This window comes from Parambassis ranga, chromosome 10, assembly GCF_900634625.1.
Source record: "Parambassis ranga chromosome 10, fParRan2.1, whole genome shotgun sequence".
NCBI lineage: Eukaryota > Metazoa > Chordata > Actinopteri > Ambassidae > Parambassis > Parambassis ranga.
Window position 1 is genome coordinate 8,642,908 of NC_041031.1, and position 19,758 is coordinate 8,662,665.

Consider the following 19,758-nt stretch of genomic DNA (forward strand, 5'->3'; position numbering starts at 1 on the left):
GTAGTTAAAACCTCTGATTCCCACACACCAAAAACATAACCAAAACAGACAGTATGCATTAGCATTAGCACCAAGATGAAAAAATTCATCAAAGCAGTTTACCTAGGGTAAGCTTTTGATCTACATGAGATAGCAGATTATCAAAAAGCTACTTGACATAAACCATCACCAGTCAGTCTTCTGACAGAATTATATCTGTGGTTTTTTTTCAGTGATTTCCTCAAGGTTGCTGATAAGGACTAATTGTGCTCTGATGAAAGAAGTACAACTATAGACAGGGACCTCTGAACAATTCATTAAAATGTGGAAGGATTGCATTAAACTTGGAGAAAATGTTTTGAGTATTGGTCTAATTAGTTCAATGTTTCCATGAAAAAAACAGAAGGCTTAAGGGAACGAACATTAAAAAAAAAAAAGACTTGACAAGGCTGTCCCAGCAGGCATGTATTTTCCCCCACTGACAATTTCATAACAGCTTTGAGGGACTCTCCACCACATCTGCATTAATATTATTTCAGATTCAGCATGTAGGATTTAGTGGCTGCCTCATGAGCACACAGATGAGGAGGGAGGGAGCAGCAAGATCAATAATAAAATAAGAGGATTTGGTTTTGTGCTTACAGACTGTTTATAAAATGCAGGGCTCTGTATAAAAAGTATGTTAAAAATAAAGTTACCATAACTTCACCAACCGTTTAGTATGGTTTTGGTACACAACTAACTTCAGGCATAAAGAGGAGGCACTTCTATAGCCAGTAAGGTAGATGGTTTTAGAAATTTAACACATGGTGAATTCCTAAATTTACTTGCAGAATTAATATAAACAAATGCTACAATGATTGTAATACGTCTAAAATAATAGTAGTAATCATCAGAAAAAAATTCCAGAGTCCCTTACATTATATGTCATGTGTGCGTCTGTAATACCTGTGTTAGTGAGGAGTTTGGTAGCCTCAAGGACCTTCTCTGTGTAGACTCCAGGTTCATAATTGTCCATTTCAGAAGTGACCACATGGACAACTCTGGCAGCACGGCCTCGAATTGCTCCAGCAGTGCGATCCAAACCATCGACATCTTTCTCTTGCAGAGCGATGACGCACTTATTCACATCCTCCAGGATGTGGTTCTCTGATGGTATAAAACAATGTGCATTTAGTGGTATATTAACAAAAACAAAACTAAATGTTGAAAAAGTAACACCACATTTACTTCTATAATAACAGCAGTACTGAAGTTCCTATACTTAAAGATTGAAATTACTCAAAGATTGCAACATGGAGTTATATGCATAGATCAGGTTCAGATCAGGGAATTGTCAGTCTTCGTTCTGTGTTTGCATAGTCCTGAAATTAAAGGGACCACAGGGAAGCTTAAGTAGTTGTGGGGACTGAAGACAAATCTTCAGACTGCTTATTAATGGGGTGCCTGTAAAATGCAAATGTCCGGTGTTTAAATTACAGTCTGTCCTTGGCTGGAGGTGAGAGAAATCATTCTGCCTAATGCTTAATGAGAACTCTTTAAGGGTACGCCTGACAAACCATTTGTGCGGTTTAAAACACATGACAGGATGTCAATTTCAGATGTAGGTCTGCCAAAGCAGCTGTGCTTGCCTCTGTAAACCCCTTCATCCTGGGTACACATGACTCCCGTCAGAAAAGACTAATGCCACTGATCTTTTACCATCATTTCACTTTTAAAAAGTTATCTTAAAAGCAGTGTCTCCTGATAAACCACATAGTATAAAAGAAATCCAGATTATTCCAAAAGTACCAAACTTGTTTTGACTTTGACATGTAAAATACATCAACTTACCAGAAACAGAAAGGAAGTCATCAATTGATGTTATGTCATCAACAGCATCAGTAAGAACACGGACCTGCTTCTCCCATTGCTCCTTGAACAAATCCATATTGTCCTGGGCCACCTTACTGTTGGGCTTGGCAGCCAAGGCCAACGCTGCATTAATCACCTGTAATCACCCAATTACAACCATTAAAGCTCAATTACTGCATAGCCCTCAGCCACAACATTAGCATACGCTGATTGCACGAAGCTCCTGCCTCAATGTTGGGATTGCGCATGAATACAATTCATCCCTTGGAGTGATTATAGACATGTAGTGCTCAAAAGGCTGAATGGAACCAAATCTAAGAGCTGTTTTTTTGTTTTGGCGAGGGCATCTGTGAATATCAAAGCTCAGGATGAATGGGACTCATTAGATGAGATTAAAAGAAGCCGTGGCAGTATATAGAGAGAGCTGTTATGACTCAGAAGTACAGCATGGTAAGCTGTATGAAAAGAAGGGCTCTATGATGGACAGACAGATTTCAAGTATTGATGTTCATGTCATCTTGCGCTACCTTGCATGTCAGCTGCATCTACTAGTGCAGTGTATCACAACCTTTATCAAACCACAGCACATATTTTACATTTAAAAAATTCCCACAGCACATCATGGTAATAAAACTAGATATGAGTGGAATGAACAATAATGAAAAGGATACAGGGCTGCGATTTAACCTAGAGCAAACTAGAACCACTAAGACCATTGAATTTAATTTTTATATGACAAACTCCTAGAGCTAGTACTGAAAGACAATGGTACAGCCTCAAAGATGTGTGCAACCAGTGAGTTGAGTAGAATTTAAGGACACATAAGTAGGTACCTGGGGGCACAGAGTTTCCAGTTGAGAGGCAGCCATGCGGACCAGTTTCACTCCCTCCTCATTGTTGGAAATGGAGCATGCTAGGTTGGCCACCTAAACAGAAAACAGACATTTTTTAGGCAAAGGGAGAGCCTCACAAAGACTCAGTCTGAAAAAACAAAGCAATAAATAGATAAATAATTAAACTTGGATAACTTTATTATGGTAGCCTGGTTTAGGGATTCTTCTCCGTCAGAAATGGAGCAGCTCTGCAATACAACTAATCCCTGTGGAATGCAAACCCACTGCTAAAGATTAATTTCTAAAGCTGCTAAAACTGCTAAAATGATAAAATATGATGATACGGGGGGATGAACAGATAAAACAGAAGTTCTATATTATTTCCCCCTCCCTAAAGAAGTACAATTCACCAAATGCAAATTAAGGTGTAGCTGATAACTCAAGGATGTGGATATTCTGGGTGACTAAATCACAAGGCTGTCAGATTGCCATTACGCTCCTGGAGAGGCAAATATTCCTGACACTTTCACAAACTGAGCAGCAGAATGAGAACTGAAGTGCTGAGCTTAGCAAGTCTTGCTCCAAGCTGCCGACATTTATGGTTTGTGAGTATATTTCCACGTATTGACCAACAAATCAAGCCCTCATACAATTATTCTGAAATATTCTTGCATTTCCCAGTTACATTACGCATCTACTCATATTTGCAGAAAAAAAAAATCAGGTCAGAGACTTTGAAGATTCCCATTTGCTGGTTGGGATGTGCTGGCAACAATGCTGAAACAGAATGCCTGGGATATGAGGAACTGTGCCAGCAAGGGATTATCCATGGATAAAAAAATGTGCTGAAACATAATCAATTACAAAGGAAAAACCAACCAATGACTGCATCAGAGCAGGGACGCAGACTACAGGTTGTTTTTTTCTTTTACAGCTTGGTTTGTATTTTTGTATTGTATCAGCCATGAACCTGTTATAATGTGCCCAACATTTTGAGAGCTGGGTCATAAAGCTAAGAGTTTTAACGTAATCTAAAATTGAGTACAACCGTTCTGTCAGATCAGATTATGCACAACACATCAACACATACATTCACAGATATCAATCTGTTGACAAAACCAATTAGAAAGCTGCATTTTTTTTTTCAATTTAGGAGAAAAAAGGGAAAACAGATTCACTTCAAACCTGTGCGATACTGTGACGGCTCCTGTCCTACTGAAGTGCATTGTGAGATCTAAGCTGGTACATAAAAAACTTTTATAAAAGCATCTAAATGTGCGACAAACACACTTCACGCCTCACTAGATGCAAGAGCTAATGTATGAAAGATCTTCTGACTCCTTAATTCTACAAGAAGAGGCCTGCCCCTACCTCTAAATTTCTCAGCAATTCTGCTGATAAGAAGCACTTATTCCACTGCACTGGTGAAGCCCTGAAACATTGATATAAACATATCCTACATCACCAAGCAAACACATCCAGATACCACAGGGAGAACATTTAGAAATTCATGAGGAGGGGGGTGGGAGAGTGGTTGCATTAAGAAAAACTTTTTTACATCCACAAAGGCATTTACCAACCCTTGCTGTGAACCACTGGAAAAGCCACCATTTCAACATAACATAGAAGCCTAACAAGAAAATTCTACCCTCACATCAACTAAGGGCACTTGCAATGCTGTACCATACCATTTGTAGAGTCAGGGGAGTCGGGCCTTACCGAGTCTATGCAAACAACTACAAAAATGTACAAATGGCAAACTACTGCCTTGCCTTCCACAGAAAAAATACCATATTTTCCGGACCATAAGTCGCACTTTTTTATCCTTTGGCTGGTATGCAACTTATATATGAAAAAACATACAATTCGTTAGCCTTGTGTCCTGACGTTCCATTACAAATGTAATGGTAGCTGTTCTGTGCCTCCCCTGACGGTTCTCTTCCACCTCCAGCTTGTCCACACTTTGCATTCTGAGCATAGGGGACGTGCATGTTCATGTTCTTGCATGTGCATGTTCATGGAGCCGATAGGCCGACAGGTCAATAATTCTAGACAGCTATAGCGCACAGTAGTCTGCCTTTTACTCATTTACAGGATATTTATAGGAGTTTCTGTGCAGTGAAGCTAATCATTTCTCTGCGTGAGGACTTGTTGAAATGCATGTCTCACTCTCAGCCCTGTAGCCGCACCACTTAAGTTAAGAGGAATTCAGGAAGCAACGTTACACTAAAAACGTAGTGATTTACACTGGCCCGCTGGTACAACTAATAGTCCGGTGCAACTTATCTATGGTTTTTTCTGCTTCATTACGCATTTTTGGGCTGGTGCGACCTATAGTTCTGAAAAATACGGTACAAGCTTTATCAGGCAACAGGATAATTAATTCAATTATGTCATTTGTATACACACATGGCAACCTTAAAAAATGTTATCTATAAAGCATTATTATCTTATACCATAAGGAGCTTATATAAATAGATCAATGACAAATAAAATGCAAACAGAAATGTTGACAATAATCTCTACAGGTTCAAAAAAGAAAAAAAAAAAAACCATCTCGCTAAACCATTTGCACTTAAACATGTGAACAGCTACTTTAAACACTTAGAAAATGCAGACAGAAAGCTCAAGAAGGTATAGCCAAATGGGGGGGGGGGGGTTGTAAATATTTTGTTTGGCTGCCAGAAGTGGAGAGAGGACAAGAGGGGAAGGAAAGAGGCTGTGTTTTGGTAGCTAAAAATGCAATGTCACCACTGTATTTATTACATCCATGCTGAAAATATTAAGATGTATTTCTTTTTTAGTTGCTCTCAGTAAAACTTTGTTGTGGTATGTATGTGGTGCCATGTGGTGTTCTATACCCATGCCTTAGTTTTAAAAACATCTCAATACATTTAAATCTACATCATAAATCAAATTATTGTCTTAATTTGTTAAGGTAGGTCTGTATTAAAATGAATTAAAAGCAGACAGATTTAAATATACACAAGATAAACTGGGAACTTCTAGCAATTCCAATTCCTGATCCTTGACAATATATTACTATTCCACTGAATCCATGAAGACATCCCTGCATCTTGACTTGTCATGTTGCACATCTCTATGACTTATAATGACTTTTCACATCTCATTATCAAAACAGAAAGTTCATTTTAAAAACAACATCATCTGATGTCACTACCATGCTTTGCCTGGTTTTGAGACTCATAGCTTGTGCACGTCAAATTGAATCCATTACTTTCTTCCCTTCATTCTGAATATGGGTCAGTCATAATGTGGCTTTCAAACAAATGTGTGTGAACTAATGGACCATTTGCCTGAGGGCAGCCTGCACTAGCAAAACTCATGATGTCATACAAACAGAGCCTGAGATTGGTGGCTGTTTACTGATCTTACCAATAAAAGGGGGACAGCTATTTACAGCATGACCATTTTTTATGTGATAAAACACCAAATATGTTGCCAATTCTCACTCCAGACGATGCAACTTTTATTTATTTACATCTAGTGTGTAGCAGATGCTCTTTTGCTTCTCACCTCACAGTACAATGCCTTCCCTGCTCCTTGCACTTGCTGGGATATGTCAACTAGTTTTCAGTCGGAGGTTAAAAACTAAGAGTTCTCTGGTGAATTGAGTATTGCTCAGCTGAGTGCAGTGACATTGGCTTGCTTTGCAGGAATCTGTTTCCTGAAAAATAATCCAATGCTGGTTTGTATACTTTTGCCAATCATATTAGCTAGTGCTACAAAGAGACAAACTGCGACGTTAGTTGCTCATTCAAGGTTGTAATTTTAAAGCATAATGGAAACAACAAGGGGTATTGTTGAAGTAGTTTTGTTGTTTTATTTTAAATGCCAACAAGGGGAAGTTTACACACACACTATATTTCATGCTACTCTACCTGCAAAGTACTATAAAAGGATCAAAGTTTCATAAGTTAGATGGACATAACCAAGTGTGCCCAACCTAACATCACATGATGTACCCTTGTATTTACAGTTTTGCAAAATGTTTTAATAAAGATGTGCTAATTATATACTTCTAATCTAAGTGATACAAGTGGAAGCAGTAGTTAAGCAAGTCCACTAATGTCATGCTCTAATGCCACATCTGACACTAAGGCCTTTAGGAAATACTTAAGGGGTCTACTCTCTAGTGTGGTCCCCTTTTCACTCCGATGCTTCAGCAGTTTCAGTGGTGAATGTGTACGCTGCCCTGCCTTGGTTGGACTGACAGATCCAGCTACACTCATAGCCATCTGCCCATGGGGAGAAGCCACTTTCAAATGTCAGTATATGATGCTCTGACACAGGCATTAGAGAAACTAGAGAAAAGACTGCCAATGAAAATAGCCAATGTTTCTCTGAGCTTGAAGTCTATGCTGCCCTGGTATTTACAGTTTTGCCAAAACACCATACAAGACAAAACCAGTCGTTTCCAGGACTATTAACAGATAACACTGACACTTACAGTATGTTACAGATATATGACTACTCCATACCTTGGTCAGTAAAAAATAAGAGTGTAAATCTATTGTTCAAGGTCAACATTACTAATAAAAGTGGCACTTATCGTTGAGTTGTGGTTGTTTCACTCTTTACGATCTGATTAAATTGTTGTTTGATCACGATAGCTTTACAGCATCAGATGAGAAGGAGCATAGAATGTAAATGTCTGTGAGTGAGACTGCTAAGACAGACTGAAGTGTAGAGACTGTGATTACAGAAAATAATTGTTCGTGGCCTTGTTTTTAGTGGGGAAAAGAACCTAAAATTAGCCAATGTGCGGTATAAATGATGTTACATACATTACAAGTAAACTTCTGAGAACAGGCATGCTGGATGAAAACTAATGCTTTCTATAAGCTTAACTAAAATATCTAACATTAATGTGGTGGAACGGAAAAAGATAGATGTTTTGTTCTTGGGTGACATAAGGCTTTGAATGTGAACAAAAAAGGAGAAAATCATTCATTACCTCAATCAACTTGTTGGCATGCTCGCGGAACACCTGTGCATATTCCTTCACTTCTTTCTCATTGCCATTCTTGGCAGCTTCAATCAGGACCAGGAGGGGAACATTGGTCTCCAGGAAAGAGTCAGAGACATGGTCCATCACAGCTTTACGCAGCTGTGGAAAAAATGTAAAGAACAAGGTCAATGTTATAATATGCATGCAAATCCAATGAATATGGACGACTATCTTATAGTACCACCTGTGGCCATAACTACATAGTACCCTTATAAGGACAGTGGAGGTTACATTGTATCAAATTGCTGTTAAAATATCTGTTTAGCAAAAAATAATAATTAAAAATATAACTTCACTGATCAAAAGCACACACTGAAGACACAAAGAAGAGGATCAAGATCTTAAAGAGGAAACCTGTCTGCGAAGATCTCTGGTCTTCTTCGTCATTCTGTCGATGGCTGTGTTCAATGCATCACTCCTGTCTTTTCTTCCCGCCTGAAACATGAGAGAGATTGGTGAGTTGTCTAGTGCAGTGATAGCTACAACAAATGCAATTTGGATGTTCATGTAACACACATCGCTTTAAGCCTAAGGATCAGATTGAATTCAATCAATCAAGAAAACAGTCTATGTGAAAAATGGAAACATATTTATAGTCAACTGGAATTGTTTTAATCCAAGTCCTTTCTCTTAAAAGCTTTTCCTAAACTTACTTGTAATAGTAATATGGGAACTAAAAAAGGTAAGCAAGCATCTTTGCTGCTACATTTGACAGAATTTAAAGAGATAAAAACTGATGTAATCTGACCAGCTGGCAGCACTTTTTTAGGAAAGTGCAGAATGATTATAGTTTCTGGTGCATATGCATCACAAAATTTCTTGTTTGGTATAAATGGATGTTACATTAGGGTTGCATCATGGAAGAGCCAACACAATATTTGGAAATCTGATAACCACTAAAAAGAATCTTAACATTTTACAACAACTGTTAAATGGATGAGATACCTAATCTAATACATTCATGTATTGTTAACAACTGTATTTCAGACGGTACCAGCAGTCAAAAGTGCTACATTGCTCCTGATAAACACTGGAATAATTTCCGAAGTCAAAGCATTGCAAGCAATTTATGGTGCAAAGGCAGTTTCAAATTAATAATATGCACACACTGAAAGCAGGCATTTGGTAAATGGCACTGAGTTGGGTTTAAAAGACCTGATTTGCATTATATCAGGGTTATATTTCATATCCACCATACTCTCTTAAGTGCTGCCATTGGTTGCAAACTGCTTTTGAATCCAAAGTTTTATTTACACAGTTAGGAAGACTATTCAAATTCTATCTAACCCGTCTGCCACCACAGCTCTCTTCATGGAAGCAGTGCATACCAATTTACATGTATAGAATACATATATATGTATCACAAAACCATTAAAATCAATCTATAATGCAGGACAGAGTTTAGAGTTTTAGAGCTACAGTCTTGTCAAATGTTGTTTTCTGTTATGTAACATTAAACAACAGCTAGTGGAATAGGGCTGAATCCAAAACACAGTTGCTAAGCAAAGATGCACTTGTACTGCACTAAAATATAGCCATATTTTGGAGAGTTTAGACAGGCTGACAATCCAAACTTCAAGTATTTGTAACTGATTTCCAGAACAGTGTGGAAATGGACTGCTATTGCTTATATATAAAACACAGCTATTAAAAAAAGTATGACACCTACACTAAAACTGATATTGCAATCTCGTCCCAGCACATGTAATGTCACATGTCTCATCCTCAAAGAGAAGTGTGTTGCACTTTACTACACATTGTTAACTGTGTGAATTATGTACAGTAACATGGCAACAGTACAACAGTAGTCACACAGCTAAGCACTGCACTGTAGTCAAGCCCTAACCACTACACCCCGCTGAGAGCAGGGAGATGTTTTAGTCACATTCAGCGAACTGCTCAAGCATGCCTTGAAAATCTAAAACTTTCAAGAAGGATGAAGATGTGGAGCAATGAAGATTGAGAAATGCACTGATACTGAAGAATGATAAAATTAGAAGTTAAAATAGATGAAGAGGAAAAGGCAACAGAGAAAAGCAAGAAACAGTTAGACTCAAGACTCATGCCTAAATCAACTGTGATACAACACAATGGATGGTGGTGGCATTGACCTACCCCATCCCCCACTGCCCTTTGCCCATTGGGGGGTTGTGCACATAGTTAGGGGGCATAACGCTCCAACAGCATTAATCCCCTGTGATTTTGCGCTGGCTGGGTGCAGTGCTCTGGTGGGGCCTCAGCCTGCTCTGCTTGTACACCCTTTCAATCCTATTTCATTCATGCCTAGCCTATATTTCATTTCCACGCCAGAGGGTTCTAAAGCACTTCTTCAGGTGCTCATTATAGAGGCAGTTTCTCTGCGGCATCTTTTATGATACTCAGGTGAGTCTCTATCCATCTCCTTTAGGACAGATTTAGGAACTTCCTTTTCTACAAAACCACCAGTGCACTTGATTATTTATAAAATTCAATGCAAATAAAGTATGCACCAACTGTCAAAACATCACAGGGCTCAACAGCAATACTTAAGCTTATTAATTTGATGTCCATTTATCATTTTAAATTCTGTTTTTGAATTCCACATGAAAGGCCAGCTCACAAATAGAGGGGGTGCCCCCTGCATTTTTTCTCCATGTTTTACTCAAGCGGGGGATATCATCCACCAGCATACACATGGAGATAGCAGCAGCATGCAGGTCAAGTGACTAGGAAAGTCTCAGCCACATGTGTGCTTTGTTTTAAGACCTGAGAACTGTCATAAAGTTAATGAGGTAGTAAAAAATATAATATATAATATAATATATTTGAACTGGTTTACAAGTTCTCTATGTGGATCAGTGACTTGTGATGCATGTAAGTTTTGCAATTATCTAGCATTCTCAAAAACAGAAAACTTGATGCATGAATCCTCAACAGTACTGCCAAAAATATTTGTCTTAATTAAAACATAATGAAATGTCTGCAATGAGAATAAGACAATTTTAAATCCCTATCAAATACGTGTATTTTATAGCTATTTTCAAGTAAAACATTCCTAAATCAAAGTAGCAGTGGGCTGAGTTGAGACAATGGTGAGTGATTCATAACCCTTTCCTCTACCTGGCCTTTGGCTGATTTAAATCAAATATATTACCCATTACCCTCATTCCTATCTCTCACCACATTAAATACTTAGGGACTAAGAATTAACTGTAGACGTCATAATCTGTTCTTCTTTTAATTAAACCACAAAAAAACAAGGCAAAAAAAACATCTGCTTAATATCAAGAAGAAACCAGGTTCCGAATTCTATGTTGATCTTACCTTGTGTTTTACATTAACCACCAAGTAGCTACTTGGGTTTGTCTCTTGCTAAACTATTCTAATTTAACTTCAGAGCAGCTGGCCATACATCACATGCCAGTGCTCAAAAATTAAACCACTGCACTCAGATATGTAAATTATAAACACAGACATCCCATGTTAGCATTGCTATAGTATACCACTGTGTACAAAGATAATGCAATGCAGCAAACCTAGACTGTGCTTTGTTGTCAAGAACCACAAGTTAAACTATATTTTGCATTATTATGTTATTTTGTTTATGCCTCTAATATACATTCAAACATAGTGGCTGCAGAACAACAGCAAGGCGAGGCTGAGATTTACAGCTGTGGTTAATTTCAACAGCAAGCTGCCGCAACACGTTCAAGATATCAATATTCTGATGGTGACGAGCCAGTGGGAGGGAAGGGGGATGCAAGAGGGAGGCGGAGGAAGACTAAGGTGCACAAGCACTGTGTATGAGGCAGAGAGCAAGTGACTGAGCAAGAGAGTGAGAGGGTGTTTGTGTGTGTGGGAGAGAAAAAGAGAGAGAGAAACAGTAGTGATGATCGACGCCAGGCTGCCACCACTCTGTAGCAGTGAGTGGCTGCAACAAAAAGCACAGAATAACATCCCTGACTCCCTGCTCTGCTTTTTTCTCTCTCCCTGCGTCTCAGCTAGCAGACGAGGGCTCCGCTCACAGCTCTGCAGAGGCTATGCTGAGACTGAGCCGGCGTCGGAAGCAGGATCCCTGGCTGCCATCAACAAGTTAGGGTTGGAAGACCACAGCCATGAAAGAGAAGCGCTTGATCTTCAATTAACCATCTGAGCTGACATCATTGCGGTGGAAAGGAAACAAAAGGGCAAAAAAAAGAAAAAGAAGAAAAGGGGAGAGGGGGGGTCTGTTCACTGGAGTCGCTCTGGATGCAACTGATCAACTTAAAAAAAATATATAAATATTTATTTCAAGGATTTGTGGGTTGAAGGAAAAGATTCAACCTCTTCTTTGAGATTGGATTTTAAAGGACTCGAACAAAATAACAGGAATAAACATCATCTTGGGACATGGAATGTCATATTTTGTTTCATTTGGGTGGGTTCAGAATTGCTTTATTTCCAAAGAGGCTGATTCCTTTTGTGCTTACTCAAAAGGGCTTTTTCCCTTTGGATTTTTCTTCCATCTGGCTGCTCCAAGAGTCTGCGGAAAAGGACAGTTGAATGCAGCCTCCGATGTGCACAAAAGAATGGGTAAGTTAGCCCTTTTATATGGCAGATCTGGACATGAATAGGGAATACAAGTAAGAGTGCGGGAGGCTGAAGACTAAAAGCTCTTCTGCCTGGTCTATTTACTGCAATGGTCCTTCATTTTCCCTTCTACTTTCCCTTGTTCACGACACGAGTTGAGAAGATTTTAATGACATATCATATTTAAAGAGTACCTTTTAAGTGATGACAAGGACTTGGAAAAAACAATTGTTCCTTTTTTTAAATCTAGCAGCATAGTTGAGCTGGTTAGAAATGAGTCACATACAGCAGTAACTGACTTGTGAATAATAGTATTTGGAGTTAATGTGCATTCAAGCCCAATCATAAAGCAAAAAATGCAAATCAAATAGGTTCAATGAGGGAAAAGAAATTAAGTCCAGCTCATATATGAAAAGACCATTAAATGCTTTAGTAAATCTACAATAGACCTAAGCTTAAATGTGTTCTGTTTACATACATAAGTTGCCAATGTAAAACACCTTAACTGCCATATGTACGGAAAAGAATAAGAGCATGTACAGAAAGCACAATTGCCACCATGAATTAGTAATAAGTGCTCTGCAGAGATTAGCTTTCCCGCCCCACAGTTCATTTTCTTGTCTTTGAACCCACCCAGGTTTCCATTCAAGGTGGCCATTGGTGGGACCTGCACCAGCGGCTCTGTGTGTGATCAGCATGCTCCTAGTGTGCCTGCTGTCTCCTGCATCGTGCACAACCTGCCCTCAAAAATGCCGCTGTGAGGACTTGCAGTTCTACTGCGACACCCAGGGGCTTAAGGCTCCCCCAGATGGTGTGGACAAGGGAGCCCTGGGGTTGTCACTACGACACAACAGCATCACTGAGCTCAGCCCTGATCAATTCTATGGCTTCAGCCAGCTCACCTGGTTACACCTAGACCATAACCAGATTACTACAGTACAAGAGGATGCCTTTCAAGGGCTCTATAAACTAAAGGACCTCAATCTGAGCTCCAATCGTATCACCAAGTTGCCCAACACAACCTTCATCCACCTCATCAATCTCCAGATACTGGATCTGTCATTCAATCAGATGACTGCATTGGAACCGGAACTGTTTCATGGACTGAGGAAGCTCCAGATACTTCATCTCCGCTCAAATTTACTTCGCACCACACCTGTTCGGGCATTTTGGGACTGTCGTAGCCTGGAATATCTGGGTCTGAGCAGCAACCGTCTGCGGAGCCTGGCCCGAAATGGATTTGCTGGGCTCATTAAGCTTAAAGAGCTCCACTTGGAGCACAATCAGCTGACCAAGATTAACTTGGCCCATTTCCCTCGCCTTGTTGCCCTCCAGTTTCTCTATCTGCAGTGGAATAAGATCAGCAACCTAACATGTGGCATGGAATGGACCTGGACCACTTTAGAAAAGTTGGACCTCACAGGAAATGAAATTCGAGTCCTTACATCTGATGTGTTTCAAACGCTGCCAAATCTAAAAATTTTGCTGTTGGATAACAACAAACTAGGCAGTCTGGATCCCCAAGTCCTGGATATGTGGCAGTCTTTGGGTACCATTGGTCTGTCTAGCAACCTTTGGGAATGTACCAAAAGGATTTGCTCTCTGGCTACTTGGCTAAGCACCTTCAAGGGAAGGTGGGAACATTCCATCCTCTGCCATAGTCCTGAATATGCCCAAGGTGAGGAGATACTTGATGCTGTTTATGGATTCCAGCTTTGCCAGAATTTTTCAGCGCCAGTCATTCAGACCATTAGTACAACCACAGACGCTACTACAGCTGCAGACATCACAAGCTCCTTGTTTGGAATTATGCAGCCGACCCCCACACAGGACTATGCAGAGGATTTTGGGAGCTTTACCACAGTCACTACCACAACAACCACAACACAAACACCACGCACTGCTCAAGCAACCACTGCTCCATTGGAAGAGGCAGCTGTAACAGAGGACTTCTCAACTATGGACAACACTGTTATGACTCATAGGGTCATCATTGGAACAATGGCCCTTCTCTTTTCATTCTTTTTCATCATTTTCGTTGTGTATATCTCACGGAAGTGCTGCCCCCCCACCCTGCGCAGGATACGCCACTGTTCGGCTATTCAGAACCGCAGACAGATGAGGACCCAGCAGCGACAGCCTATGGCAGATCTAGCAACACAGGTACCCTATAACGAGTATGAGCCCAGCCATGAAGAAGGGGCACTCGTGATCATCAACGGCTATGGGCAGTGCAAGTGTCAGCAACTGCCTTACAAAGAGTGTGAAGTATGAACTCTTATTTATTCCTAGAGCATATGGTTTGTCATTTGACCATTTCAGATGATACAGGGTTTGCTTTTTTGATTTTTTTGTTTTCAAGTTTATGTAAAAAGCATAATTTCTACAAGTGAGATTTGAGAATATGTGAGAAATGTTGAATGCTAAAATGACAGGGGTTGGACAGTAAAGGGATGATGTAGAGATAGTCACAAATTTATTTTTCTATGAATGCAAGGATGTTCATATCAGGCAGGGGCAATCATTTTAAAGAAGAAAATTGTAAACTGTGAGATTTGTCTCCATATTGTCTCTATATTCTGCAGCACAGAGAAACTACTTTGCCAAATGGCCCTCTGCTAACAGAATACATTAAGTGAAGAGATGTGATTTTTGCTGTTCTTTTAAAAAGTAAATATTTGAAATCATGTTTCTAACTGCATCACAGGCACTGTAAGTCAATCACTCAATCACAGGGATAAATGAATTGGAACAATTATGATGTTTTGTTTCATAGTTATATTGTTTTGGTACAGCTATGATACATTAAAGGGCACCATGACCAAGCTCTAATATTGAATTATAACTGTAAAATAAATGTCTTCATTGTTATAATGTTACAAATAAAGTTAAATGGGGAGAAAAGAACCCAGGAATTCTATTCAGTAAATGTTAATGATATTAATTTAACCAAATCTCCAATGAGTCAATTAGACAATAACCTTCCATCAGGGTACATTTAAAAAAATACATAAAAGTCAGCTGTCCTTAGCCAAAAAGAGATTTTTTTACTTTTAGAAATTTGGATCTCTTCCAAAATGTCTGCTGTGTGAAAAGGCACAAAATGTGTACAGAGTATGGAGAATTTATATTCAACTATATATACTTGAAAAATACCTCTTGAATTGAACATTAGGTCTTAAATGTGTTGTAATTTTACAGCTGATTCAGGTTGTTGGTTGTTTGGGCTCCCACACATGAGGTCCAACTACAACAACTGAATTCTCAACCTGTGGGACACATGAGTAATGTTCAGCTGTGGTTAATTTCGAATATAATGCACTGCTTTGCAAAAACTCATGAGCAGCAACCTCATCTAAAATATACATGGATGCTCATGGATTTTGTTTCCCAAATACCATACAAACTGTGACCATAATATTTCAGCTTAAGCTTGTTATGTACAATTTGCTACCGTGTATCAGAGGGTAGCAAATAAAATGAACAGTGCAAATGCCAGATATGAGAGCATTTCACTCTGAAAATAAAACCTTTCCCAGTAGCCTATACACTTTACTGCTTGCACACTAATCAGGAATGACAGGCTCAAGATTGAACCAATTAGGGCAAGGCAAAAAGAATCTAATATTCTGTCACCCACACCAGTGATCTAGCAACATTTAGCTGCTCCACCACTCAAAAACAGTTCTCATATAATCACGCTCTGCACCACACAAAAACATCACTGAACCTCTCACAGTAAGGACAGTCCTTGAAAATGTCGTTTACATGCTTTAAATGTATTTATGGTGAAGGACTAAGATTATAACAGTTCCTGGGTTAGCACTCGCAAGTGTCAAGTTAAACTGCGGTCAATACCCTGAGAGCAAATGGAGATTCAGTGATAAGCAAACAGTAAGCCTGGGTCAGGACACATTTGTATGCAGCAGGGAGAGGATGTGCATTAGCATCAGACTGAAGCTGCTGCCGCAGCTTCGCACTTCTTTGTGTTCAATTTGGTAGTGGGGGCAGGGTGAAAGAGAGAGGGATTGAGAGGAATTGATGGGACGATGGAGAGGGGCAACTTTGGGGTAATGTCTTAGTTTATTAAAGCCACTGAGCACCCTTCTGGCCAAGTAAAGGTGTAGAGAATGAAATGCTGAATGACAGCACCTCTGACTTGAAATGCACACAGACCACAGCAGTAACTATTTCAGTACTAGTCAACTAATGAGACATCCAATGTTTAAAAAGTCTATTTTTAAACATTGTAAATTAAAACATGCAATTTCATTATATTCTTCATAATTCCTGACACATAATGTGTCCATTATGTTTATCAAAGGCAAGAAGGCAAGCTGCTTGTGACAGCAAAGCAACCTAAAGAAAGATTCTGGATTTGAGCAATTAGCATTCACTTCACTGGCTGATGCCCCCTAGAGGTAAGCAGAAGGTACCATTTGTGGCTTTGTCAAAATGTACTAAGCTTATCAAAATTTGGCTTCACTTCTAAATGAATGCTTGTGTGTCATTGTGTCTCAGCACATGCTCATAGGATGCCTACAACAACTTAAGAAAGTGCTTATGTAAACCAAAAAGTGTTACACTTCATGTCTGAATTCAATAAATAAAAAAAAAACTTAAAAAAAAAACATTGCATACACTGGCCACATGTCAAGTCAAGCATCACCACTTTCTAATTTAGTTTTCCAGCTTAGCACTGCTTCTACTATTGTGCCCTTCTAATCTGTCTTGCATGTTCAAAAGTCGAAATTGAGTTAAATATTTCTTAATGTCATTCAGCAAACATTATTGAGGCTCCTTATTCGGTAACTCGAAGAATGGGGATGTATGTGGAATTCCTATAAAGTTCTGTCAGTCATTTGACATTTCACTGTTTATGACTTCGGTTGTACTAAGTGACTGAAAATCCACAAGATTTGTAGAAATATGCATCCCTTTGCACTCTGGCTCTTTGTAAACTGTTTTTGTTTCCTCTTGTCATCTTCTAGCCTTTGTCCCTACACCCTGCCTAAAAATAAAAAAGAAGAAAAAAAAGTGAACCAATCCCCTCTCTCTTACCCAACCTCTTTGTGCAAAATGAATGCTTTTCTCTTCCCATTTTCCTTTTGTATTGTAATATGTACAATTTCATATCTGTATAGTGGATAAGATGTGCCAAACTGAAAAAACATTGTCCCCTCAAAACATATATTTTTTAAATAAAATGGTTATAATTTACAAAGTGTTTGCTAACTGATGGATGCGTACAAGTTGGTCTGTAATTACATTTTATTTCAAGGTAGCTTAGCTTACACCTGAGCCAAATATCTAAGTTTACCTAAAGTATGTGGCTTAAAAAATGATTACTTTTGAGAGTTCATGTTAGAAAGCATGAAAGAGAAATTAAATTCCAATATGCTCACAGTTATATACTAATGTACTGATATTAATTGTAATTAATTATCAGAATAGTGAGAAATGTCATTCAATCTTCATGTTGCTGTGTTTCTCCAAACAGTCTCATGTGGAATCTTTTAGTTAATTGACATATTTTCAAATATTGTTGACAGAGGCAGCAAAGGATTTTTTTTTTTAATAGACCTATATTTTGTAACACTTTGAAGGGGGGGGTTTAAAAAAAATCAAACTTAGACTCAAGCATCACTGGGCAAGTGCAATACCTAGAGATAAGCAAATAATCAGCAAGGTTTAGATTAAAAATGTAGCACACATACTAACATTTTGCCGTTTTATGTGGTCTGAGCAAGGTGCTTCAGGAGAGGGGAGGTACCTCAGCATTGTGCAGCCCAAGAGGAAGAGAACCTGTCTGGAATAATGGCCATTTGAATGTTGTTGCAATTTAAAGACCAGTTAATGTCTGGTGCTTCTCAGTTGGACGTTTGCTTTTATTCCTGCTAATGTGCAGAATGTGCTACATGTGAAAGGGGTTCTAGTGTTTTAGGTTGTTTGTCCCATAACAGGTCTATCAAGCCCATGGCAGGACGAAAGCTTTGCTCTTACAGTGATGCCAGACTCTTCAGCAAATCCAATTAACACTTCCATACTCTGACTTTTGAACCATTCACCCTCTGACATTCCTGCTTAGCTGGCGTAAGTATCACTGCAGCACCACTGCAGTGAAGTCCCCCAAAGCCACTAAAATAGGTCATCAGAAATACTGTGCCATAGTTTTGTTTACTAAATAAAAAAATGAAGAGTCCAGGCAGCTGCTAAAGTGGAAGTTTGTGGGGTGAACAAGGCGATGTAGTAACAGTGTTGCTGTTCACTGCACTTTTACAGCCAACAAATTTTAATTTATATGTGTACTTAGCAAATCAGGACAAATACTGACTGCTGTGCTCAGAGGACAGAAATAAATGAATCAGATGTTTAACAGTTTTAGACAAACACGTTTACAAAAATGTAAAAAAAATATAATAATAAGATAATGTGGTCTATATAGTTTACAAAGATGGAAATGTAAAGGAATTTATAATGACAGGCTACCTCACTGTAAAGGCTACTTAACCAACTATTTTGTGATGAGGTGTACAGAAAGTAAGATTTAGTAATTAACCTGCATAAATGTGCCCAAGTGGGGGAGGCACTAAACTGATGAGTCTGACTGCACAGCCTCTGTAGTCTGCAGGGTTCAAGGGCTCAGAGCCCATGTATGCTTCAGGTATTCATTATGAGGCCTCTAATAAATCTAGAAAATGCTTACTAGGACAGACATATTGATCTGGACTCTCATCTGCAAAAACTCCCCTAATGTATTTATTGCTTAACAAATTTAAAACTATTCCCAAAGCACATCGCTGTAAACAAGTGCAAATGAAAAAATGTGCAACACGACAGAGTCCTTACTCTGTCGTGAAGACAATCACAAACTGCTGAACATTTCTAGAAATCGAGCTGGAGGGGACGGAAACTCACACACACACACACACACACACACTGTAGATTCTAAACAAATTCCCCCTTTCTGTCATGCAGACCAAAGCATAAAAAAAAATCCAGCATAACATAATTTTAAATGATCAAAAACAGAATTAATCTTTTTTTTGCTCATTTCAAATCTAAAGATATGCAAACTCCGGGTCTGAGCAACAACAATTCTCACAACCTAAAAGACTAAGGCTACTAATTCCAGGTACATTGACATTTGGCTAATTGATGTCTGAGATTAAACATTTTGTAAACAGCCATTGCTGTCAGGTCAGCCAGTGGCTCACTTGCTCAGATCAATTGTCAGATCCAACAACACATACAGGATAACCTGGAAACTAAAGTCTACAGGTGGCAACAAGGGTGAGAAAGGGCGTTGAAGTTTTTAGCCCTGTGATTGACCTGTCCACATCATATGCACTGCATTTTGCTGAATGTGTGTTCAGGACATTTGTAACATGTTCAAACAAATATTAGATTGGAGTCTAATGTTACTGTACCTGTTTTGGAAAAGCAGCATGAGAAATGTGCAAAATGGTATGTAAAATAGCATTTTGTAATGTTACTTTTTTATTATTTGAA

The 19,758-nt window shown here is 38.9% G+C and overlaps 2 protein-coding genes across 3 annotated transcripts in view; one reads left to right on the forward strand and one right to left on the reverse strand.

The window, feature by feature from the left end:
- The window catches only part of ctnna1 (catenin (cadherin-associated protein), alpha 1), a 63,774-nt gene that overhangs the window by 21,822 nt on the left and 22,194 nt on the right, over positions 1-19,758 (reverse strand). For both annotated transcript variants that reach the window (XM_028415682.1, XM_028415684.1), the window contains exons 9-13: positions 8,053-8,133; positions 7,645-7,797; positions 2,667-2,759; positions 1,813-1,969; positions 928-1,128 (exon numbers count right to left, since the gene is read on the reverse strand). In XM_028415682.1, the coding sequence (XP_028271483.1) occupies positions 928-1,128; positions 1,813-1,969; positions 2,667-2,759; positions 7,645-7,797; positions 8,053-8,133 (685 nt within the window). The remainder of the gene's footprint in view (positions 1-927; positions 1,129-1,812; positions 1,970-2,666; positions 2,760-7,644; positions 7,798-8,052; positions 8,134-19,758) is intronic.
- Positions 12,211-14,520, forward strand: lrrtm2 (leucine rich repeat transmembrane neuronal 2). The gene is made up of 2 exons (XM_028415712.1): positions 12,211-12,249; positions 12,884-14,520. The coding sequence occupies exons 1-2, from the start codon at positions 12,246-12,248 to the stop codon at positions 14,518-14,520; spliced, it is 1,641 nt and encodes a 546-aa protein (XP_028271513.1). The 5' UTR covers positions 12,211-12,245.